The sequence below is a fragment of the Fusarium proliferatum genome (genome assembly GCF_900067095.1).
Source record: "Fusarium proliferatum ET1 genome assembly, contig: FPRO_scaffold001, whole genome shotgun sequence".
Lineage (NCBI taxonomy): Eukaryota > Fungi > Ascomycota > Sordariomycetes > Hypocreales > Nectriaceae > Fusarium > Fusarium proliferatum.
Window position 1 is genome coordinate 4,140,200 of NW_022194790.1, and position 22,786 is coordinate 4,162,985.

General features: G+C 49.3%; 10 protein-coding genes across 10 annotated transcripts; 7 read left to right on the plus strand and 3 right to left on the minus strand.

Annotated features, from left to right (window-relative positions):
- Window positions 1–58: 58 nt before the first annotated feature.
- Window positions 59–3,874, minus strand: FPRO_00732 (putative carbamoyl-phosphate synthase (glutamine-hydrolyzing) arginine-specific large chain; the record flags this gene model as incomplete). Its single annotated transcript, XM_031223159.1, has 3 exons — window positions 59–1,543; window positions 1,728–3,409; window positions 3,514–3,874. 3 exons carry the CDS (start codon window positions 3,872–3,874, stop codon window positions 59–61), a joined length of 3,528 nt encoding a protein of 1,175 aa, XP_031075739.1.
- Window positions 3,875–6,257: 2,383 nt separating this feature from the next.
- On the plus strand, window positions 6,258–7,232 carry FPRO_00731 (uncharacterized protein; the record flags this gene model as incomplete). The annotated part of the gene is made up of 2 exons (XM_031223170.1): window positions 6,258–6,711; window positions 6,796–7,232. 2 exons carry the CDS (start codon window positions 6,258–6,260, stop codon window positions 7,230–7,232), a joined length of 891 nt encoding a protein of 296 aa, XP_031075740.1.
- A 1,787-nt stretch (window positions 7,233–9,019) lies between these two features.
- On the minus strand, window positions 9,020–9,735 carry FPRO_00730 (uncharacterized protein; the record flags this gene model as incomplete). The annotated part of the gene is made up of 3 exons (XM_031223181.1): window positions 9,020–9,469; window positions 9,559–9,642; window positions 9,703–9,735. The coding sequence occupies 3 exons, from the start codon at window positions 9,733–9,735 to the stop codon at window positions 9,020–9,022; spliced, it is 567 nt and encodes a 188-aa protein (XP_031075741.1).
- Window positions 9,736–11,750: 2,015 nt separating this feature from the next.
- On the plus strand, window positions 11,751–12,423 carry FPRO_00729 (putative DNA-directed RNA polymerase II chain Rpb7; the record flags this gene model as incomplete). Its single annotated transcript, XM_031223192.1, has 4 exons — window positions 11,751–11,999; window positions 12,052–12,132; window positions 12,182–12,351; window positions 12,405–12,423. The coding sequence occupies 4 exons, from the start codon at window positions 11,751–11,753 to the stop codon at window positions 12,421–12,423; spliced, it is 519 nt and encodes a 172-aa protein (XP_031075742.1).
- An 803-nt stretch (window positions 12,424–13,226) lies between these two features.
- Window positions 13,227–14,263, plus strand: FPRO_00728 (uncharacterized protein; the record flags this gene model as incomplete). Its single annotated transcript, XM_031223203.1, has 5 exons — window positions 13,227–13,401; window positions 13,437–13,544; window positions 13,597–13,622; window positions 13,666–13,939; window positions 13,998–14,263. 5 exons carry the CDS (start codon window positions 13,227–13,229, stop codon window positions 14,261–14,263), a joined length of 849 nt encoding a protein of 282 aa, XP_031075743.1.
- Window positions 14,264–14,282: 19 nt separating this feature from the next.
- FPRO_00727 (uncharacterized protein) lies at window positions 14,283–14,668 on the minus strand (the record flags this gene model as incomplete). The annotated part of the gene is made up of 2 exons (XM_031223214.1): window positions 14,283–14,408; window positions 14,468–14,668. 2 exons carry the CDS (start codon window positions 14,666–14,668, stop codon window positions 14,283–14,285), a joined length of 327 nt encoding a protein of 108 aa, XP_031075744.1.
- A 332-nt stretch (window positions 14,669–15,000) lies between these two features.
- FPRO_00726 (uncharacterized protein) lies at window positions 15,001–16,094 on the plus strand (the record flags this gene model as incomplete). Its single annotated transcript, XM_031223225.1, has 3 exons — window positions 15,001–15,106; window positions 15,190–15,715; window positions 15,776–16,094. 3 exons carry the CDS (start codon window positions 15,001–15,003, stop codon window positions 16,092–16,094), a joined length of 951 nt encoding a protein of 316 aa, XP_031075745.1.
- A 652-nt stretch (window positions 16,095–16,746) lies between these two features.
- Window positions 16,747–17,779, plus strand: FPRO_00725 (uncharacterized protein; the record flags this gene model as incomplete). Its single annotated transcript, XM_031223237.1, has 3 exons — window positions 16,747–17,020; window positions 17,094–17,152; window positions 17,201–17,779. The coding sequence occupies 3 exons, from the start codon at window positions 16,747–16,749 to the stop codon at window positions 17,777–17,779; spliced, it is 912 nt and encodes a 303-aa protein (XP_031075746.1).
- Window positions 17,780–18,791: 1,012 nt separating this feature from the next.
- On the plus strand, window positions 18,792–19,286 carry FPRO_00724 (uncharacterized protein; the record flags this gene model as incomplete). The annotated part of the gene is made up of 2 exons (XM_031223248.1): window positions 18,792–18,930; window positions 19,042–19,286. The coding sequence occupies 2 exons, from the start codon at window positions 18,792–18,794 to the stop codon at window positions 19,284–19,286; spliced, it is 384 nt and encodes a 127-aa protein (XP_031075747.1).
- A 1,374-nt stretch (window positions 19,287–20,660) lies between these two features.
- Window positions 20,661–22,704, plus strand: FPRO_00723 (uncharacterized protein; the record flags this gene model as incomplete). The annotated part of the gene is made up of 2 exons (XM_031223259.1): window positions 20,661–20,961; window positions 21,044–22,704. 2 exons carry the CDS (start codon window positions 20,661–20,663, stop codon window positions 22,702–22,704), a joined length of 1,962 nt encoding a protein of 653 aa, XP_031075748.1.
- Between the last annotated feature and the right edge of the window lie 82 nt (window positions 22,705–22,786).

The following is a 22,786-nucleotide window of genomic DNA, read 5'->3' on the forward strand; positions in this document are numbered from 1 at the left end:
ACATTCGAATAACTCCCAAATCCACCCCTTTTCCAATCACAAAAACGCCAATTATAATTTACAGGGGCTTTCCACCGATGAAGTCGGACCATCGGCGGACTTCAGCGGGGATGCCTTCAGGGCGGGGCAGCTTCTCGCTCATGCACTGAGCAAAGAGGATAGCGGTTTGAGGCTCCATGAACAGGGGGACGCCGAAATCGACGGCATTTCGGCGCATGACATAGTCGACGTCCAGCGTGGTCTTGCCTCGGGTCTGGGCCAGGTTGAAGCATCCGCGGATGTCGTACTTCTTGAAGACCTCACGGAGGGCACGCTTGTCTTCCTTGGGGAACTCAATAACCTCGACCTCGACCTTGGTCTTGGACTTGTTCTCGATGAACTCCTTGACCTCGGGGCTAGCGGCGTACAGCTTGTAGCCAAGAGGGGCAACGTAGTCGACGACCTGGGTGAGCCACGGCTTGGAGACATTTCCGCCGAAGAGGAGACCCTCACCAGGCTCGGGCATGCGGAAGTTCATGGTGGACTGGAGAGAGGTCCAGTAGGCCTCAACGAGATCCTTACCGAAGCAAGCAATCTCACCGGTGGAAGCCATCTCAACACCGAGGAAAGGGTCGGCACCAGCGAGACGGGTCCAGGAGAACTGAGGAACCTTGGTAGCAACATAGTCGCGCTTCTCAGCCATAGGGTCAGACTTGGCAGGAACCTGCTTGCCGACGAGGGCCTTGGTAGCAATATCGATGAAGTTGGTTCCGAGGACCTTGCTGACGAAGGGGAAAGATCGAGAGGCACGAAGGTTGCACTCAATGACCTTGAGAAGGGGCTCGCCACCCTCAGGGTTCTCGGCCTTGATGATTTGCATGTTGAAGGGGCCGCTGATCTTCCAAGCTGCGGCGACCTTGACAGCAATCTCCTTGACACGCTCCATGGTGTTGCTATCGAGATTGGCAGGGGGGAGAACCAGAGTGGCGTCACCGGAGTGAACTCCGGCTTGCTCAACGTGCTCGGAAACAGCATGAATGATGAGCTCGCCGTTGGCAGAGACACCGTCAACATCGATCTCCTGGGCACCCTCAATGAACTTGGTGATGACAACGGGGTGGTCAGGGGAGACATTGCTGGCAGCCTCCAGCTTGTCCTTGAGATCTTCCTGGCTTGAGATCACAGTCATGGCAGCGCCGGACAGGACGTAACTAGGGCGGACGAGAACGGGGTAGCCAACCTCCTCGGCGAACTCCTCAGCAGCCTTGACGGAAGTAAGCTCCTTCCAGGCAGGCTGGTCGACACCAATGCTGTCAAGGATCTCAGAGAACTTCTGACGATCCTCGGCCTTGTCAATATCCCTGGGGTCAGTTCCAAGGACATTAGCCCCACCAGTCTCCTGGAGCTTGAGGGCAATGTTCTGGGGAAGCTGGCCACCAACGGACACAACGACACCCTTCGAATTCTCAAGCTCGTAGATATCCATGACACGCTCGTAGCTCAGCTCTTCGAAATACAGCTTATCAGCCGAGTCGAAGTCTGTGCTCATCGTCTCTGGGTTATACTATCGTCAAATATTAGTCAAAGCCCCTTAAAATGATTATAGAAGTTGTGAGGAGATTTAGGATGAGATTTGAAAAGGTCCGGTGTAAAGTGGGGCCGTTTTCGGCGAAGTGGGGCCGCGATCACGGCAACACCGCATAAGGAAGGAACGCTTGATTGGGACGGAAGGGAGAATATAAACTTACGTTGATCATGATGGTCTTCTCACCCATCTGCTGGAGAGCCTGAGTGGCGCTGACAGCACACCAATCGAATTCGACAGAGCTACCAATTCGGTAAACACCGCTACCAAGGACAATAGTACCGTTGTCCTCGAAAGTGACATCGTGAGTAGAGCCGTTGTAGGTGGTGTAGAGGTAGTTGGTGTTGGCGGGGAACTCGGCGGCCAGGGTGTCGATCTTCTTGACCCAGGGTCGGATGCCGAAGCTGAGACGGTAGGCTCGGACCTCGTCCTCAGTGCTCTTGACGGCCATGGCGATCTGTCGGTCAGAGAAGCCCATCTTCTTGGCCTTGAGGACCTGATCTTTCTTCAGGCTCTGAAGACCACCAGCCTGCTCAAGCTCACGGGTACAGTCGACGATGTTCTGCAGCTTGTGGAGGAACCACTTGTCAATCTTGGTCAGCTCGTGGACCTTGTCAACAGAGTAATTCTCGTGAAGCATGGCTTGGCCAACAGCGAGCCATCGGCGGTCGGTAGGGTTCTGGAGCTCAAAGTCGAGATCATCGAACTTATCACCTTGGAAACCCACAAATCGGGGGTCAACCTGACGAATGGCCTTCTGGAAAGACTCCTCAAAGGTTCGGCCGATAGCCATGACCTCACCAACAGACTTCATAGCACTGCCGATGTCGCGCTTGACGTGCTGGAATTTGGAGAGATCCCATCGGGGAATCTTGGTGACGATGTAGTCGAGGGAAGGCTCGAAGTTGGCAGTGGTGGTCTTGGTGACAGCGTTGGGGAGCTCGGGAAGGGTATGTCCGAGACCGATCTTTGCAGCAGTGTACGCAAGAGGATATCCAGTAGCCTTGGAGGCCAGGGCAGAGGATCGGGAAAGACGGGCGTTGACCTCAATGACACGGTAGTCGAGACCATCAGGCTGGAGAGCGTACTGGACGTTACACTCGCCAACAACACCAAGATGTCGGACAATCTTGATGGCAGCGCTTCGAAGCATGTGATACTCCTCGTCGCTCAGAGTCTGACTAGGCGCAACTACAATGGAGTCACCAGTGTGGATGCCAAGAGGATCGAAGTTCTCCATGTTGCACACAGTGATACAGTTGTTGTTGGCGTCACGAACGACCTCGTATTCGACCTCCTTCCAGCCCTTGAGCGACTTCTCGACGAGGATCTGGGGAGAGAGGGTAAGAGATCGAGCGGCCATGTTGCGGAGCTCCTCCTCGTTGTTGGCGAAACCGGAACCCAGACCACCTAGAGCATAGGCGGCACGGACAATAATAGGGTATCCGACGGTCTCGGCGGCCTCGAGAGCCTCCTCGACAGTGCCGACAGCAATCGACTTGGCAATGGGGATGTTAATCTCATCCAGAGCCCTGGCGAAGAGGTCACGATCCTCGCTCAGTTCCAGAGTTCGGACACTGGTGCCGAGGACCTTGACGCCATACTTTTCAAAGAGGCCGAGTCGCTGCATCTCAACACCAAGGTTAAGGGCAGTCTGGCCACCGAAGGATAGGAAGATGCCATCTGGCTTCTCCTTCTCGATGACATAGGAGACATACTCGGGGGTAACGGGGAGGTAGTAGACCTCGTCAGCCAGACTGTGGTTGGTCTGGATGGTAGCGATGTTGGGGTTGATGAGGACAGAAGCAACGCCGGCTTCCTTGAGGGCCTTGAGAGCCTGAGCACCTATATTTCGAGTGTGTTAATTTTGAATGATCAAAAATGAGTTTTGGTGGTGAATCGCGAGTTCATCGGTGAGATGTGCGTCACTGCGTATTGGGTATGCTAACCTGAGTAGTCGAACTCTCCGGCCTGTCCAATGGCAAGACCACCACTTCCAATGACAAGAACCTTCTTGACATCAACGGTCTGGTGAGGCTTGATGACTCCACTGTCGAGGTAGGCCTTGGGGTTGGGTGCATCCTGAACAGCGGCGGAGCTGTAGGCGCGCATAACCTTGAGGGTGCCCAGGCGCTTCGAGTTGGCGGGGCGGGCAGATGCGATTGAGACTCGGCATGATGCGGATGCTGAAAGAGGGCTCACGGAGGAGAATGAGCGAGAGGGCAAAGCTCGCGGGACCCTGCGTCCATGACGGAGCAGGGCCGGAGCTCGACCAGCGAGAGTGGTTGCCAGGTTGAAGTTGAGAGGCATTGCAGCGGATAATTTGCACGTATCAATGCGTAAGTTGAACCGTCCCGCTGGCGAGGTTGCCCTTCTGTATCCCGAATCAAGCGTCTAGGATATGTCGATGTATGGGAAGGACACAAGAGACTGTGACTCTGTTGGAACTGGTTTCTAGAGGAGGGGGGGATGGGGATAAGTAGGGCGGCCCGCCGTGAAGAAAAATGGCGGTACGGCTGATAAGATAAGAAGAACCTCTGAAAATTATTCTCTAGTTTTGGTGTGTGACTCTACAAAAAGTTGTGCTGGACTGGGCTGTGACGCAGCTCAGCCCAGGCCCAGGAACAGCTAACAAAGTAGCTCCATAGCACTTCAATAGTGGATAGATACCTCCGATTGCTATCTACAGACTAAATGGAACTGCCCCAACATTTCGGCCGTAATAGGTGAGAAAATTTACCAAGATTCGATGGAGATCGTCCCTCACTAGTGTCTTGTTCAAGGGTCTTTCGTGGAGAATCCAAGGCACGAGTTCTGTAACACCCAACTTTGATGCATTATGTTGTCCCGTTTTGGCTCTGACGATCAGGGCTTCTCTTTTTAATTTTTGTGTATCTTGTTGAGCATATCCCACACTGACTGTACCTGCAGCCAGATACCGAACATCACCTCACAGCTTATCATCCTTGCTGAACTCCCCAGATCAAGCCAAGCTAAGCTTATGGGTCCGGTTACGGCGACCCTTCAAGTACATACATACATACTACAACACAGCTTGAACCCTGGCCAACAAGAGACAAACAAGGACACAGCAGAGCAACGGTTGTAAGCAGCAAGGAAAGTAATTCTACTGGTGCTCACAGACGTCTGGAAGAGGTGTCAAGTTCTTTTTGACCCATTGAAAAAAAGTAAAACAGCCAATGCGGTGTAGTATTCTCCCAGGCTAATGATGAAATGCCCCGACATCGCCGTCCACTTTGGTGGCATCGGCGGAATTGGCGGAGATACGTACCGCCTGTGCCGCCGCTATTCTGCGCTTTGGCGGTGATAGGGCCGCTGGCGGAGTTTTTCTGAGTCATGCGAGGTTCCGAATAGTGAGTCCGATATACGGTTGTGAATTATCAACTGTAAGTCCTCTTACTCTCAAACTTACAGCAGTGGTACTATACTGGCTAGATCAAGCTGCTGATTAGTACATCCTGGTTGTTGAACATGAGGACATCAGAGGTGCATTTAGGCTTCACGAGAGCTAGGTACGGGAACACGCACTGAACCCACAGGAGATCCGCTCAGGATGCGATATTCCGATAGACACTGAACAACCCGATCGTCAAAAAAGGCATCGAGACGGGCAGAAAAATGCCGGAATCCCGAAACCGCCGCTGATAACGTTGTGCTTGACCCAATACGACAAAACATATCATCCCATTGATTTCTATGATATCCAACTATCATGAGCTTACCCTATAGTATTTGCTAACATGCTACCTCAAGGTATTCAGCAAGGTTCAGCACCTACAAGAGTGAACCTTGACAACAGAAAATGATTCGATATTTGGAAAAGAACGAAGGCGACGGAATCTCCTAGACGATAATAGGGAGTATTAAAACTGCATAAGTATAAACTGAATTTTACTTGGGAGCCACAGAGTAACCATAGTGTTCCTCGCAAAAGTTCGAATCTGCAAGTAGGCGAGCTCAGTTGATCGAGTACAAAATTATCACCAAAATGACAAAAGAGCGAGCAAATGATGACCCCATTGGCCATTCCGTTAAACTGCAGATCTCCCAGAAGCGTAATTCTCTATTCTGGGATACCAATTGGTTTTTGGCCTTTTCTCTCGTCCGACAACATGGCCTAGTTGAGATACTGAGCTACGATGCATCGAAATTCTCCCTGTATGATCTATCACTCGTACTGAATAGAGAAGCTCCAAGTATCGACCGGACAAGAAAATATATACTGGAATTAGTCACGATAAGCGCAGTAGGGACAGACAATACATACACAGGGTGTGCTTGTACATCACCAATACCAACCAATCTCGACATAACTCAACCCCAAAGAATGTTCCAAATGTTTCCTGAGTAACGCCGACACAGTTTTATGCATCCAATAGTGCAGACACCGGCAAAATTAGGCGTACACCGAGAACATGAAACCAAGATCAGTATACCCAATGAGTGGACAAGATGGATCAGACAAACTTTTTGATTCAATGATTTGGTCTCCGTGTCTATGATTCGTAACCATACAAGCTTTGTTGACGTGATATGTGATGATGAAAGTCAAATTTATGTCAAGCCTTAGTCATGTATAAGTAAAATGTGCTGCCTTGCTTCAGAAAACCCTCTGTTTCTTATCTGGCCATGAACCATACGCAGCACATACAACACCCACGCGCTGACCAGAATGGAAATCAATATCTTCATAGTGCTGACCTGGTTCCTGGTCGGAGCTGTCTTCGCTTCACCATTGGTGAAACATAACAGAACTGGAGGACTGGGCGAAAAGCTCAAAGACAGCGACTTCCCTCGCCTTGAGCCTGTTGATCATTATAGGGACGATCCTAGATACCCTCTTGAATCTAGTCCCTTTTCAGCTCCAGCGACCAGAAACAGCTCCTTTGTGGCTAGGCGCATCATACAAAAGAGACCAGACACCGAAGAGAACGAGCCAAAGTTGAACCAGACTCGCCAGTCTGGAAACAAGACCGAACATGAGTATAAACCTCCAAAACCCGACAGCCACATATACGTCTCACTCGACAAGATGGAAGTTTCTGAGCATGAGAAGACTTTGGCCAAGGCGCTTCTTAAAAACTTCAACAAAACCCTGGGAGAGACCGAGATAGAAAACCCCACCGGTTATACTCAAATTATCGAAAACCCAGGGATGGTTCCATCTATGTGACGTGACTCTATTAAGCCACACACTGAAGAAGATAAAGACGAGGACAAGGAACACGAGGAATATGACAATGAGAGTGAGGGCGACAGCGACAGCGACAGTGACGACGGGGAAGATGCAAAGAAGAGGATTAAGAGAGTATACAGAATGATCCAGAAGCGAGACGAAGAGAAGGGGGAGGAGGAGAAGAAGCCATATCTATGGCCAGAACACAACAGACCAAAGGTCTCCAAGGATGGAAAGTTCAGATATTTGTACTCCAGCGAGGGAAAGCAATATGCTGTTGCAACTCCGCAACATCTTGCCAACGAGGTCAGTGAAGACATACAACTATACAGCAACCATGTTTATATACGCGTACGATGCTCATCCCTACAGACTAATCGCCATGAGAAGGCCCAGCAGGAGAGGGAGCAGAAGTTGGACATTATTCAACACGAGCTTCAGAAGGAAATGGACGCGAAGCTACAGAAGTAGCAGAGCAGATTGAAGCACGAGAACGAGATGAAGTTCAATGCCTCAAAGACCGAAAAGGAAGAACGAATTTCTCGACTCTAGTTGTTCTAGTCAACTAACTATGGGTTGGGAGTTAACACGGCGAACATACCCGTATTTTATTGACATAGGAGCTTATTTGTGTTGATTGATTCCATATTGTAAGGTAGTTCAGTTTCTCATCCTTCAACAGAATACAGGACAGACTTTACCAAAGCAACTCCTCATGTCATTGACAAGCCCGGGCCCTTTCAAATGCACAGTGATGACCGTAACAAAGGAATTAGCTGAAAACAAAAAAGAACATATACACAGACCAGGCCTCTCGCAGATTCACTCTCTAGCTTTTGCAATTACGCCCGAACAATGGAGATGTTCGTCTGACACTTGCCGACAAGATAAACCAGGGACAAGTATAATATAAGCCAGTGCCCCCATCGTCACAAGATAACCAACAAAAGTAATACTTCACGCCTGATCCATACATTAACTTGAAAACACCAGCATTAACATGTGCCAGCAGATCTTCAGCTTCAAGTGTCATCACATGAGGTATATGCCAGTCCCTTGCCAAAAGATCAAGGCCCGACAAAAGCAGTTTCTTCGACCCATTCTGGACTGGCTGTGCCCAGTCAGGCCTTGCAAACGCAAGATAGAAGGCCAACAACGCCCGGACTATCCCTGTGATACTTGCTTGGCCAGTACGAGCATCTAAGATGACTAACTCGGGCAGCTCAGGGTTGGAGACCGACCGAAAACGTCCAAACCAACGACGCCTGTGTCCGCCAAGACACCGTGAAGCTGGTCAGCCGAGCCTACAACGCAGCCGCGCAACGAATTGCCTGCGTATGGTTTACCACGACCTAGAGTCATAAAGCTTAGATGAGGCTGGGATCCCTAACAAGCTTCGACGTGCGCCCTCTCTCTCCTCGGAGCCTCCACAAGGCATCGATGGTGATCGAGGCGGTGAGGTTTTTCTGCTTGTTATTCAACAGGGAGACGATCAAACTTGCAAGCGTCTAGATCATGTTCGAGAATATCAGGTCCATGTTCACCATCCTGCTGAACGACCCAAGTCGATAGAGATACAGTTTTGTCATGTTGATGACGAATATGAGCTCTAAATTAACAATATACAGCAAACCTGCCTTTATTAGCAGACCAACACGGACCGAAATGGCCTTGAGAACGGCATCGTGAAGAAGATTAGATAGCAATATAACGTTTGTTCCTGGATGAATATAATGTGAATGATGCCCATTGATAAATGATACGAATATATTGATGAATTTACTACGTGCTTGATGTAAACTGTTATTTAATTGCAAACAAAACAACTCCATACACTCCATATGATGCTGAGGCTGTTACCTGGACTGATCCACCTCCTGACCTTCTCCTTGTATTTCACGTGCCGATTTCATGAGTCTCAGGACAACCTAACGGTCGTGTAAGCAAACGAATCCGCTCTCAAGAGCATCAAATGCGCGAGTAAACAAAAGGGTGAGATCACCAATGCCACCTTCGTCTCCGCGGCGGCGAAAAGAATACTGTCGTATTCCGTGCAATGAGGTCCAATGACGATAGATTGGGTGCTCGCTACTGATCATCGATTGATGGTATCTGAAATGTAAGCGGGGACACGTCAGAACGTGGTTTGTCTCGATGTTGAAGCTGGTTCTACAACGCAGTATCCGGAGCACTGGTCGTCTGACGGACCATCTTATATGCTCAAGATCAGGGAAGTAGATTGGGCTGAGATGATTGCTCTATTGGGCCTTGCCGTTCTTTGACCTGAATTTCTCAATCTCGACCTGGACTTTCTTGTTGACACGAGATCGGAGCTCTGGTCGGTATCCAAACTTGAAGAGTATCTCAAGCCATACAAACATAGGGGCAAGGAAGACGGCCTGGATGAGGTTGTCGAGCAAAGCAGGGGCACGCCCTTCATATTTACCATGACCAATAAACTGGAAGATCCAGCAGACAACATGGATAGCCAGAGCACCCTGAAAAGTGGTGTCAGGGTTTTGCTGATGGAAGTAGTTGCCAAGTGCTGCACCCCCCATACAAAAAAGAGCCAGAAGGAAGCCTGCAAAGGGCTCCAAGAGCAGATAGAGCAAGGAATAAAGGCTGGCACCAATGACACCAAGGTTGAGGTCCAGATAAGGGGGAGTGATCCAAGATGGTGTAGGAACGAGAGTGCCGGTGTATGTGGCCTGGAGAAATGTCAGATGGAGTTCTGGTAAGAAAGCAGATGCAGAGCAACGCAACATGCATAAGCCGGCGAGGACATGAAGAGACGAACCATACAGAACCCCGATAAGAGGATGAGGGGGACGCAAACCATGTGGATGGCGACATTAACCGAGTTATGGTGGTAAGCACCATACTACCGCATATTAGTATGATTTTCGACATATGATAAATGGCGTATCGAAATGTGACTTACAAAGGTGAGGTGCTGTTCAAGATCCAGAGACATGATGAGTAAGGGCCCCCTCAACAGAGACGACACGAGAGTTGTAGCAGACTGAGAGTATGAAAAGTGAGGAGACAAAAAGCCTATCAAGCTGCTTTGAATCTGACAATTTGACGAGCGATGAACTCGGCTTGACGTGGTCCGTGAGCTGCTGGTCTATGCAGTTTGATGATTTCTGAGGCTACAGTTGTGGATCTGAATCCAAAAAGAAGAGATCCCAGGGCGACCGAATGCAAGTTTGCGTGGGTAAGGTAAAGGATGCTTTCTTGTGATGGATGAATGATGAAGATGATTACAACTTGGTTGGGTAGGTGTACCTGGTAGGTAGTAGTTAAGGTGATTGTGTGTTACCTCGAGGTATCACAGTCCGAGACGGGATGACGGGATGACCTCCTTCCCAGGTTCGTTTTGACGCAGGAGGTGCGTCCGTCAAATTAGAAGGGCTGCAAAGGCTTCAAAAGGCAGGATCCTGCAGTAATAAAGAATGAGTAGAAGAAAACAAGACGAGCCAAGAAATCGAAGGTTGGCAAAGGCCGAAGGCAACGCAGGTATGATATGGCACGGCAGGCACAATACGGTAAAAAGAGTGTGAGTGAGTGGCTTTCTACAGTGATGAGTTGTTCGTTTTCATGTGCTTTCCATTTTTGCGAGCCTGTGTCCACTGGCTGCTGCCACTTCTGATCCTCAACTCCCTCCCTAACCTTAGAAGACCCGCTTGGATGCACCGCCGCAGCTGCTCGGGGTGGGTCCCAAGTCCGTACAGTAACTTCCATTTTGGAGCTCCTTTCTTTCACCCCTTGCCCCATGTCCACTATGCCTTCCAGCACGTCGTGTGCTTGTCTCCTTTTACTCGGGTGGTTGCGCCTTCCATCAAACACAAGCCAGTCAATGTCGACAAGGAATATACGAAGTCTTATTGTATTGGTCGGAATCTCATCGCCCTTGTTTATTCCCCAGGTTTTTAGAATTTTGGTGCCGATTAATATCTCAAGAGGAGGACGAAGGACAAGGTTCGGAGAGGCTTCCATTCGCTTCCCTTGAATCGTACCACATCCCATCCGGGTTTTATTCTGGAAGAGTCCGGTTGCGAGAGGTTGAAGCCGAGGCCGAAACCTCCACTCAAGACTTCGTGTATGCCTCTCAGTGATAATCATTCGGCCTGATAGGCCATATTCTGCTAGAGTATTGCGTCTTTGGCAGATATTCTTCCTTTCAGGTACCAACCTACTCCACCGGTCTGTATTGAAGCTTTCATCAATGGAAACTCTCAGCCAGTTAAGTTGACACTAGGTGTTTTGTGAGCGTATGATAGGGGGGCCAGTGAATTTTGTTTAGAGTAGCATCTATTTACTTGTTACCTACACATGACTCAATAAACTTAAAATGCCTCTCTATACTCAAGTCTCGCATTCAGTACGTATCCGAAAATGATATTCTCTAAAATCCCATGTCGTTGAGGTTGAGGTGTGATAAGGCAGCTATCGCTTAGACGCCACACATGTGGCTGAAAAGCCCACGAACTCTGATTGGGCAGGTCTCATAGGAACGCATGGGCCAGCTCAGCCTCGTCGATTTCATTGTCCAAACTTCCACCTCACTTGGCATTCTTTCACCCAAGGAATAAACAACCTCCCTCTGCGCTCGCGTCAAGAAGGTCAGCAGTCATATTTTGACTTGACACGTCAGGGCCTTTCTCTTAATATATTTTCCCCTCTCATCTCTCTTCAGCGAGCGATACGCAACTCCTCGGCGCGCTTCATTTCTAAGCCTATGCCAAGCTGTCACTACGTCTCGTTCCTTTTCGTACGCGCTTTCGCCCGGCGCCCTCCCTCGATTGATCGCAGAACCCTACGAAGCGGTAGTTATTAGCTTAATCTCTCGCTTGATCGAACACACACCCGTTTTCGTGCTCTAGTCGGCCATCGAACATATTGCAATATCGCAACTTCATTGCCAACCGAAACCGCCCACTCGCTTACCATCGATATCTTCGCTTCTCCCCGAAATCGCTCTTCGCCATGTTTTTTCTTTATAATTTGGAGCGCAAGGTCACCTTGCACCCTTCTTTCATGGGTCGCAACATGCACGACCTCGTGACCGCGAAGCTCTTGAAGGACGTTGAAGGCACATGCGCTGGCAGCTACTTCATCATTTCCATCATGGACGCTTTCGAAATCTCTGAAGGACGAATCCTCCCCGGTCTTGGTATGGCTGAATTTACTGTCGGATATCGTGCCGTAGTATGGCGGCCATTCAAAGGCGAGACGGTAAGGCCTTCACTGCCGAGGATTAATGACCTAGGAGTCTGACTTCAGTCAGGTCGATGCAGTTGTGCACTCTATTAACCCACAAGGCTTCTTCGCTCACGCAGGACCTCTGCAGCTGTTTGTTTCAGCCCATGTACGTCACCACATGGCTGCGATGTAATATTTTCTAACAGTTACGATAGCTGATTCCTAGTGATGTGAAATATGACCCCAATGCGACGCCACCTCAGTTCACAAACAACGAGGACACCTCCATTGAGCCCCAAACCCACGTTCGCGTCAAAATCATAGGAACTCGAACAGAGGTTGGAGAAATGTGGGCCATCGGTAGCATCAAGGAGGATTACTTGGGGTATGCTGACGGCTGGTCATATATTTGGCTTTCTTTGCTAACGGTGATATCAGATGCCTCCAAGCTTCTTAAGTTGCGCGTGGTACTGGACGGAGTGGGAACCAAGAAAATCAAAGCCCCATTGAAGGATATAAACAATTAGGCGACTCTACAGCAGCAGCCAGTCCTTCAATTACTGGATGCAGCGGCAAAAGCGATCCAAACAAAAATCTATCAATCACCACATCAGGGAGGAGACAAATCCGCTGAATTGACGACAATGGAGCCTGCAGCAGGTGACTCGGGCGCCGAACAGTGATTGTTCTGAGGCACATACAATTATTGGTATAAAAGGTGGCCAAGATTACGTTGATCGCAAAATTGAACATAATGGATACAGTTTGCTATAAGGAAAATGAATTACTGTTTCTGTCAGATTTAGACAGCGAACAAATAGACAATGGCACGCAAGCTTGCAGTTTGCAAACAAGACAATAAAAGCAAAGATACCCGATACTGCTCCAAGTTATATGCGCCCTATGAGTGAAGCCACCCGCCCTACAACAATAAGTCTCTTCGGCAGCCAATTGCAAGCTGTACGGATAGGCATCGGCTTCCTGAAGCAGCTTGATATCCCCCACGAGACCCCACAATCGAGAGCTCCCCGCTGAGGAGCTGGGGACGGGGAACGGGGCCCTCCGGGGAAATGTCTGATCTTTGTCGTATAAATTGGGTTCTCGGAGGATGCTTCCCCGAGCAAGTTGGCTTTCTGCACTATCTATGGCCATTATACGAGGTAAAAACAAGACAATATGAGTAGAGTATGGACATCAGCAACCCTCCGGTTACGATCGGCCTTGACGCCCAACACGTTACAACCACGGGTGGCAACCAGAATGATGTCTAGATTGTCTGCCATGCAGGCATCTAATAGATTACGGACAGCTCTTCTGGAGGGAAAGAAGGCATTTGGCGCCTGGCAGATGCTTCCCGGCGCAAACGTGTCGCGAGTATTAGCAAGGTCAGGAGTTGATTGGGTCTTGGTAGACTGCGAGCATGGGAACTTGGATGGTAAGTTGAGCCTATACTAAAATGGTTGGATATAGGCCTGACATGTCAAGATGGTGCAATGCACGATGCCGTCCCTGCAATTGCGGCTTTAGGGGTTTCGCCCATTGTGAGACTGCCCGATATGCAAGGATGGATGGTAAAGCGTGAGGCTGCAGAGATATCCATGCTTGGGAACTCGGTGTTGACATTTCTCAGGTGCACTCGACAGTGGAGCTCACGGCGTAAGTTGCCATCTCTCTAAAGCCGTGCCATGTTGCTGATTAGACAAAGATTGTTGTGCCTTTGCTGAGGACGCCTGAAGAAGCCAGACAACTTGTGCAATCTGCCAAGTTTCCGCCCCTAGGCCGTCGAGGTTTCGGGTCACCAATCGCTCCAGAGCGATTCCACCCTGAGCCGAGCTTCTCAGAGTATCTTCAGCAAGCAAATGATTCTCTCTTGACCATTGTTCAAATTGAGACCAAGGAGGCACTTGAGTCTATCGACGAGATTGCTGCCGTTGATGGCATCGACGTGTTATTCATTGGACCGTTCGATCTTGGTTTGTCTCCCAAAAAATTACAAAGTTGACCCAAAGGGAAAGTATTAATTCACAACAGGAAACGCACTCGGCTACCCCATTATCGAAGGAGTCATGGCCACGGAACTGAAAGACGCCATTGCCAAGATCCTGGCTGCGGGTCAGAGAGCAGGCAAGAAGACAGGCGTATACTGCACAGGGGGTGAACAGGCAAAGATATACGCTGATCAGGGGTTTGACATGATGAATGTAGTAACTGATTATACGTCCTTGGGCCTGGTAGCCAAAGAGCAGCTCAGCTTCGCTGATGGAAGCTTGGCACCAACCAGAGGAAAGGGATATTGATGTGTGCCGCAAGGAGAAGTTAGTTTTTCTCTGCTTTGTCCATTTGAGCCTCGACTTGCTCGGCAGTGAATCTGTGCATCAATTTAATTGCTTTACCAACTTTGCTTGGCTCTTCTTCAGGTGCGGAGGCTTTACTGATGTGAATCTGCATTATATGGATGTTAACAAGAATTTCAGTGCCTTTAGGTAAGTATTTCTGCTGACCACCGGGACATCAAAGTCGTATATGTCTCTCCATTGCTTGGACTCAGGCTTTGGGAGATCGACATTAACCTCTGTATAGTCAAAGGGTCTCTTATCCCAAACATCTGACAATACATGCTTAGCCTGGGTGCAGAGACCACAAGTTTCCCGAGTGAAGAACGTAATTCTCGTTGAAAAGAGAAGACGACGAGTAGCAAACATGGTGAAGTGATTAGAGGAGCCCCGTGGAAGTGTCTCAATGGCTCGGTATATAAAGACAATGCCGTCTTGAAAATGGCCTGAGATTAGACGAGACGCATGCAACCCGTCGCGTCTAATTGCACAAGCAAATCAGATGCGACCCCGCATCGAAACAGGAAAGCGGTGAGAATATAGCTCTGTTCCAGCATCGTCATCGCCTCCACGACAGAGCTTGAATTCTAGAAGCTCCCACCCCACCAAAGTCCGAGTCAAATACTCCTTTCTCTTCCTTCTAGACAATCACTAAACTGCCAATTCTTCCTGTGGAGTATAGACCTTGTACTACTCGCGAAATGTCTCAAAAATGTGTCCATCAAGGTTGCGGGAAAGAGTTTACCGATCCAGATGAGAAGTGCGAGTACCACCCTGGTCCGCCCATTTTCCACGAGGGGCAGAAAGGTAGGTTGATCTGGCAGAGCAGATGTTGTTTTGACCTGCCATTGTGCATTGCATTGCATAGCATACTAACTAACCGTGAAAAGGATGGAAGTGCTGCAAGCCTCGTGTCTTGACCTTTGACGAGTTTATGGATATTCCTCCTTGTACGACGGGCACACACTCGACCACCGACAAGCCGCCTCAGCTCGAGGAGAAACCCCAGCAGGATGATGCTGCCCTCGCTCAGAAGATCGATGCTCTAAACGCCGCCACTCCGTCTCGCGCACCGATTCCAACTGCCCAGCACGCTCCTACGCTACCACCACCTGCTCCTGAGTCGGAAGATGATGATCCCAGTCTTGAGATTGCGGACGGTGTTGGCTGTAAGAGAAGGGCATGCGGCGCAACGTACAAGAAGGGCAGCTCGAGAGATGACGAGGAGTGTGTTCACCATCCAGGAGTACCAATCTTCCACGAGGGGAGCAAGGGATACTCCTGTTGCAAGAGGCGAGTGTTGGAGTTTGATCAGTTTATGAAGATTGAGGGGTGCAAGACGAAGAACAGACACTTGTTTGTCGGCAGTGGTAAGAAGGATGGCGCCAATAGTGAGGAGGTCGTCTCAAACGTCAGGTGAGTTCACTAAACAAAACCGCGGTCAAATTCTATGATTGTTCATGCTAATAGTTATAGGCATGATTTTTACCAGACCCCAGTCAATGTTATTGCATCCTTCTTCCTGAAGAAGATCGACAAGAGCACAGCCAAGATCGAGTTACAGCCGAAGCAACTGAACCTGGACCTTACTACAACCGACTCGCCCCCCAAGCGCTATACAGCCCAAGTCCCTCTCTATGCGTCGATCGACCCAGAGAAGTCATCGTACAGAGTGCTCGGCACGAAGCTAGAATTTGTCCTCGCCAAATCTGACGGCACCTCATGGCCAGTGTTGCGAGGGGACGAGGCCCTGACAGGTGAGATTCTTCAGGTCGGCCGAGCTGGAAGGGCTTGATGGGAGACGTAAGTTATGAGAAGACATGAGAAGACATGAGAATGAGCATAATAGGGAGTTTATGTGATCGATATGGCGTTGATGAGAAATTTTAGACGAGACTAGACGTCATGTCTCGCAGGGGTGTAGAGAATTAAGAATGAACTAGCGATAGCCAGGTAGAGACGGACTATGGAGCATCGGCATGAACTGAGATTGGCATCCATAACAAACAACTTGTTACACAAGTGCTCTTTTTGAGTCGATCCGAGATGATCTTCTCCTTTTCCACATGGTTACCAGCTTCGCTCGAACCTTTGTCCTTTTTGCGTCGACTTCGTGAAGGGCACGCCACTTGAGTTTGCAAACAATACAACTGAACATGTGACCCAACAGTTGCTTGAAGTGACTGTTCCGTTACTTACGTTTAATACCGAGAAATCCTCCAGAAACCCTGCATTGTGGTGTTTCATCATGGGTCAGGAATGATAGGCGGTGGAACCAATATGGATGATAATGCTGACTAGTTTGCTTTAGATTTGCCAGAACCAACAACCACGTCTACCCATTGTAACTTTAAAAATATGTTCTGATTCCTAGTATTGCGACCCTTTGTGGGTTTCATCCCTATTCTTTTCTTTCGATAAGCGCTTGTTTGTCGTGGTGAACAACCATGTGGTATTCATTACTGGCTTGTCTTGTTAGTGCGGTTCATGCCTCAACACTACAACTACGAGAGGATGCTGCACAAATAGCTCGGAACGTTTCGGGTTTCACGGCTTTCGATGTCTTGAATTACACCAAAGTTGAATCTGACGATGCCTGGAAACTGGAAGTCCCTCTTCGTATACTCTGTGTCGGGGACTCTATAACAGAGGGTTGGGGAAGTGATGCAGACGGCGGCGATGGGAATGGTTACAGGCTTTCTCTCGCGAAACATCTGTCACGTAAGTTGCTTCGTGACCATTCAGTATAATATTAATTGACGGGTATACTGACATATACTGACACTGACTCAAGGAGAAAAAGTTGTCTTCGCGGGTACAAGACGCAAAGGCTCTATGGAGGACAGTTATTATGTGAGACCAGCCATTGAACGTGACGATACTACGCTTATACGGATTTAGGCGGCCTGGTCTGGCAAGACAATTCAGTATATAAACGATCACATCACAGAGTCGTTGGAACAAAACCCAAATCTTGTCCTCCTTCACGCGGGAACGAATGACATGGATTTACGACCGTCGATCTCCAAAGAAGGAAACGACCCCAAAGATGCTGCCACTCGTCTCGGCGACCTCATTGACAAGATTGTTAGGTACTGCCCGGATGCGGTAATCCTCGTCGCGATACCATTGGCATCCTGTGATACTGAGAAACCCAGGATGCCTATTTACAGAGCCCTGATCCCTGGGCTTGTACGACAGCGACGAAAGGATGGTGATCATGTTATTGCCGTGGATTTCAGCACATTTGACCTGGGCGAGTTGAGAGACTGCTTGCATCCTACAAATGAAGGCTATAGCATCATGGGGGACTATTGGTATGACTTCATAACACAGGTGCCAAAGAGATGGATCAAGGAGCCTGTTGGTGATGACCCAAAGCGAGAAGAGAATGGGGTTGGAAGACGAGTCCTGCCAGACAAGATGTCTATTTTGGGTATTGGATTGTACTGGGGTGTGTACCGTATATGTTGGGTATAGAAATTTGGTTTCCGTATAAACTTGGGACTTTAGACATAGATGGTATTGATAGAGTTTGCTAAATGGCTGCAAACAGTTTGTGTTCAACAGTCAAGACTTGTATTATTGAGGTTGACGAATTTGAGCTGAGAGCTTGCTTGACTTGCAACAAGTCAAAATAGGTGAATGAACAGATTGAGAATAATCAGTATCACAATTGCGTCAGAAGCCATCAAAAGAGCACATTCTTCGAGCACGTTCCTGCTGAATCCAATACTTAGTTGCAAGTTGAAAAAGGCCGGTTTCGTACAAAAATGGGCTGAAAGAAAGATCCCACCCAACCTGGCGAACGCAACTGCAGGGTACTTGATAAGACAGGATGTCTTGACCCGTGGCCGTGGAAATGAGAAGCATTGGATGATCGATAAGTTGAACGATCCCGTTCTCCCCCACATTAAATCAGCAAATTCCGATACGTAAACAGGAAACACAAGACGGCTTCTGACTGGCCGCTCCCGATTTAACCATCAGCACACCCTGCTGTCGCTCATCGCATATGCTTGGCGCCCAGATCTCAAATGCACTGTATCAACCCGCATTTAGCGACCTTTCACCACAGTTTAGTTGTTTTTGGCGGTCTTCTAGGCGTCCTTGGCGAACCTCTTGGGGGGTTGGTTGTGCGGACGGGCTGATAAGAGAAGTCCATTTGAGTAATAGTGATATCGGACGGCAGTCGATAGTAGATAACAGCCCTGCTGTGGTTTTCTCATGATGCCATGTACCTTAGGTACTGTATTCCTTATCAAAGACGTCTCAGGCACACAAACAAGCTTAACCTGATGGCTGTGCTCCCCGTCCGGCCGATGACGGGATGGGTGCTATAAGTTGTCGCCATGCCCTGGAGCCACGCTGACGCCTGAACGGCTGTCTTTTATGTCAGACTCGACGTTATAAACTTAACTCTACTCTACTCTACTGTCGACTCAAAGTCTCTCTGAACGCATCATACACTCCTGCCGTCTTATCAGTAACCATGTCCGCCGAAGTCTCTCACGGTCGCGGGGGTGCAGGCAACTTCAAGCCTGACGATACCGAGTATGTCGACGGCGAGGTTGTTCGAACTGGCGTTGTTGGAAGCCACGGTGATGGCGCGTACAGTTCTGGCCGCGGAGGTAAGTTATCACCAGCATTGTACCATTTGCGTAATGTTCTGTTTTTGCATTCACACAATACATCATCACCTGTCACGGAACTCAGACAAGTCGCTAATACAACTTCATCAGGTGCTGGCAACATCGCTGACATAGGCACACCCGCCACGGAGCGCAAGGATGTGGACATCATTCCCGAGACTGCTGTCCGACCAAGCCAAGACGGCCGAGACTACCATACCGGCCGTGGAGGCGCTGGCAACGCGCAGACCGCAGGTTCTGAGAAGGAGTCCGAGGAGCACGAGAAGCCTGCGGTCAAGACTCCTGTTGGTCTTGCCGACAAGCTCAAGTCCAAGATCTTTGGCCACAAGAAGTAGGCTCCTATTCTGTTGTCCGTGACAAGTCGCGAATTGCGACTTGATCTTGAGGAGCGGGGATTATCGTTCTCAGGCTGCGTTATCGTTGATATTGGTTATTGTGGAAATACCCCTGATGCCATACTGTTCTTTTGAATAATTTGAATTCTATCGTGTCGCTTGCTTTATAGCGCAACGCGCGAACATGTGGGATGATACCTGACAGCCCAGTGTAGATAGGTGGTTGGTGACATTGACAAATGCAACGCACCCTAGCTTCTGATATTTCTGTGTCTGACCTGCATTCCTTGCTCCAAATAAAGATCTGACAGCGCTGGCAATTGTTTTGTTGGAGATTGTGTTAACTCACTGAGAAGTAAGGTAAGCAGAAAAGAACATCCATGCAAAAACGTACCACATTAACTACCTTAGCGTACCTACTACCTAGATATGTAGGTATGCATGTGCTAAAACCTCCTCCAAGTTGGGCTGCCATGACGTTATTCCACTTATCAAGGATCATCCTCGATAGTTTTCCATACCCCCATGCTCCACTTCCCCTCAATTCTGGCTTTTCTTAATGGGCATTTTGGTACATGAAATGAGTCGACAAGCTCAGAGCTCCCTCGGACAGCTGAATGCCCGTGTCTCCGCTAACAGAGCAAAACGAGCTGAAAAGAGAAACATGATATTCCAGGATTGGCTTTGACCTGTGGACTCTGAAGTCCCAAGCCCGAAACTAAACCAATTTGGCATCGAACAAACCCATCTCTGATCTAAGAAAAACTGGAAGTCTACAAGCACCTTGTTAGTGCTAGAATGGCCCTTAAAAGACCCTGATAAGAGCCCGAATAGCTCACGGATCGTCACAGATAGCCTTGATTAAGCCGGCTTACAACGATCCTGCCCAAGAGAGACCCAAACATGGCGAATAGGCATCGTGATACCCCGTCGTGATTATGATCTCGTTAGTCCTCTTTCGCTTGGGGAGGGGCGCATAAGTTGATGGGATGGACAAGATGTGACGGCAATGGCCGCGGCCCTTGGCTTCTGGGTGCCAGCCATGTTTAAGAACACAACGATGCGCATTTCGCTCAGGACTGTGAGTCTTTTCTCGTTACCCTGTTCTCTTCTCATCGCTGTGTAATCAATCAACAAACCGTAACTGTCGGTGTCCACGTATCCATTGTCTTTCAACGCTTGCTGGCAGAGTACATGGCGCACTTCACGACTTATCGAGAGCAGAAGCCTCTCTTTACTAATCCAAAACCGTCTTCAATCTCGTGAGGAAAACTGTCTGGTGTTGAATGCGCCTCGGGGGGACTTAAGCTCACCAGTCTCGGCCTTGTGACAACAATCACGTGCACCCAGTGAGATCATGGGTGCGACCTCATCATGGCGCCAAACCTTCAACCTCTTCCTCAGCGTCCACGTCTCCAAGACCATAGACCGTGGTCCGGACTCTCTAACATTTCGAAACGATCCTTTAGATCTTGCGCAACTTCTGCTTTCGAGGCCGACGACGAGCGATCCTCTAGCGACGGCGATATGAGCCCTCGCAATAGCCAAGCGGACGTGCGACGGCCAACCGTACCGCGTCACTCTGGCCATGATGCTCGCCCGACGAGTCGAAAGGAGCTTCTAGGGTGGTACGCCTATGCATTTGCGGCTGAGACGTACGTGATTTGCGGGATTGGTATGTTATTGATAGTGAAGCTATATCTCCGGGCTGCCTACACGGAGATCGCCAAGACCCATTGCTGATACGCATGCTCCAGCTTCCTTTATTCCTATCCTTCTAGAAACTCTTGCCAGGGAGAACGGTGTGCTTCTCTCTGACCGAGAAACACCATGCGGGTCTAGCGACAGTAAGAAAGAGGGGGATGGGCAATGCATTGTCTGGGTGTTTGGAGTAGAGATCAACACTGCAAGCTTTGCCATGTACACATTTTCAGTGAGCGTCTTGATTCAAGCACTGCTCGTTGTCAGCATCAGTTGCGCTGCTGATCATGGAAACTACCGCAAGAAGCTTCTTCTCAGCTTCGCCTGGATTGGGAGCTTCGCCGTCATGTCCTACATCTTCATTACAAAAGACAACTACATTCTCGGCGCCCTCTTGACCGTCATCTCCAACACTTCCTTTGGCGCGTCCTTCGTATTACTGAACTCTTTTCTTCCGCTACTTGTGCGATACCATCCCGATGTTATCGAGGTCAACGTTGCTGATACTCCAGATCTTGACAATTCTGAATTCGAGTCGCGCCCTTTAGATGACTCAGTGGGCGAGCTCCAGGCGTCAAGAGTTTCAACAACCTCACCTCTGTTACAGCCTGAAGACGGCGAGAGGCTGAAACCAACAGCAAGCCATGCGGAAATCACTTCCAAGGAAATGCAACTGTCAACGCGGATCTCAGCCATCGGAATTGGCACCGGCTATATTGCCGCGCTCTTCCTGCAATGCGTCTGTATTGCTGTTCTCATCGCCATGCATAACACCACATGGGGCCAACGAGTCGTATTATTCATGGTCGGACTTTGGTGGACCATCTTCACTATTCCCGCCGCCATGTGGTTGCGGCCCCGCCCTGGGCCTCCATTGGCTGATGATGGGCGCAAAGGCATCATGGCAGGACTTGCGTACATATTGTACGCATGGAAGAGCCTGTTCAAAACTGTCCAACAGGCTAGACGCCTGCTGGACATAGTTTTGTTCCTTGCTGGATGGTTTCTCCTGTCTGATGCGATCGCAACCACGTCATCTACCGCGATTCTATTCGCCAAAACCCAACTCCACATGAAGCCGTGGGCGCTTGGTATGATAAATGTCATTTCAACTCTGGCAGGGGTATTCGGCGCCTTCGGATGGTCGTGGATCTCACGGCTCTTTAACCTCCAAGCCCATCAAACCATTCTTGTCTGCATTGCCTTGTTTGAGCTGATCCCCCTTTACGGTTTGCTGGGTTACCTTCCCTTTGTTAAAGAATGGGGTGTATTTGGCCTCCAACAACCCTGGGAGATGTATCCACTGGCGGCTGTATATGGAGTTGTGCTCGGAGGTTTGAGTGGTTACTGCCGCTCTCTGTACGGCGAGCTTATTCCACCCGGATCCGAGGCAGCGTTCTACGCCTTGTACGCTATAACGGACAAGGGATCCAGTGTCTTTGGCCCGACGATCGTTGGTGCTATCATTGATAGAACTGGCACGATTCGCCCGGCTTTCTGGTTTTTGGCAGCATTAGTTGGTTTTCCTGCGCCATTGATCTGGTTCATCAACGTAGAGCGAGGTAGAAGAGAAGGCATGAAGCTCGCCGAGTCAATGGCAGTATCTCCTGTGGAGGAAGCAGACGATGATGAACATGAACCTGAGCGTCGTGGAATGCTGGCAGACTACCAGAGAGAGCAGGAAGATGGTATTGTCGATGAACACGCAAGACCCTAGCTCACATAGCTGTTGATTCTTGGATGGATAAGGTAGCATAGCGGCGGCGTTTACTTGGATGACTGGTGATATCATAATTTGG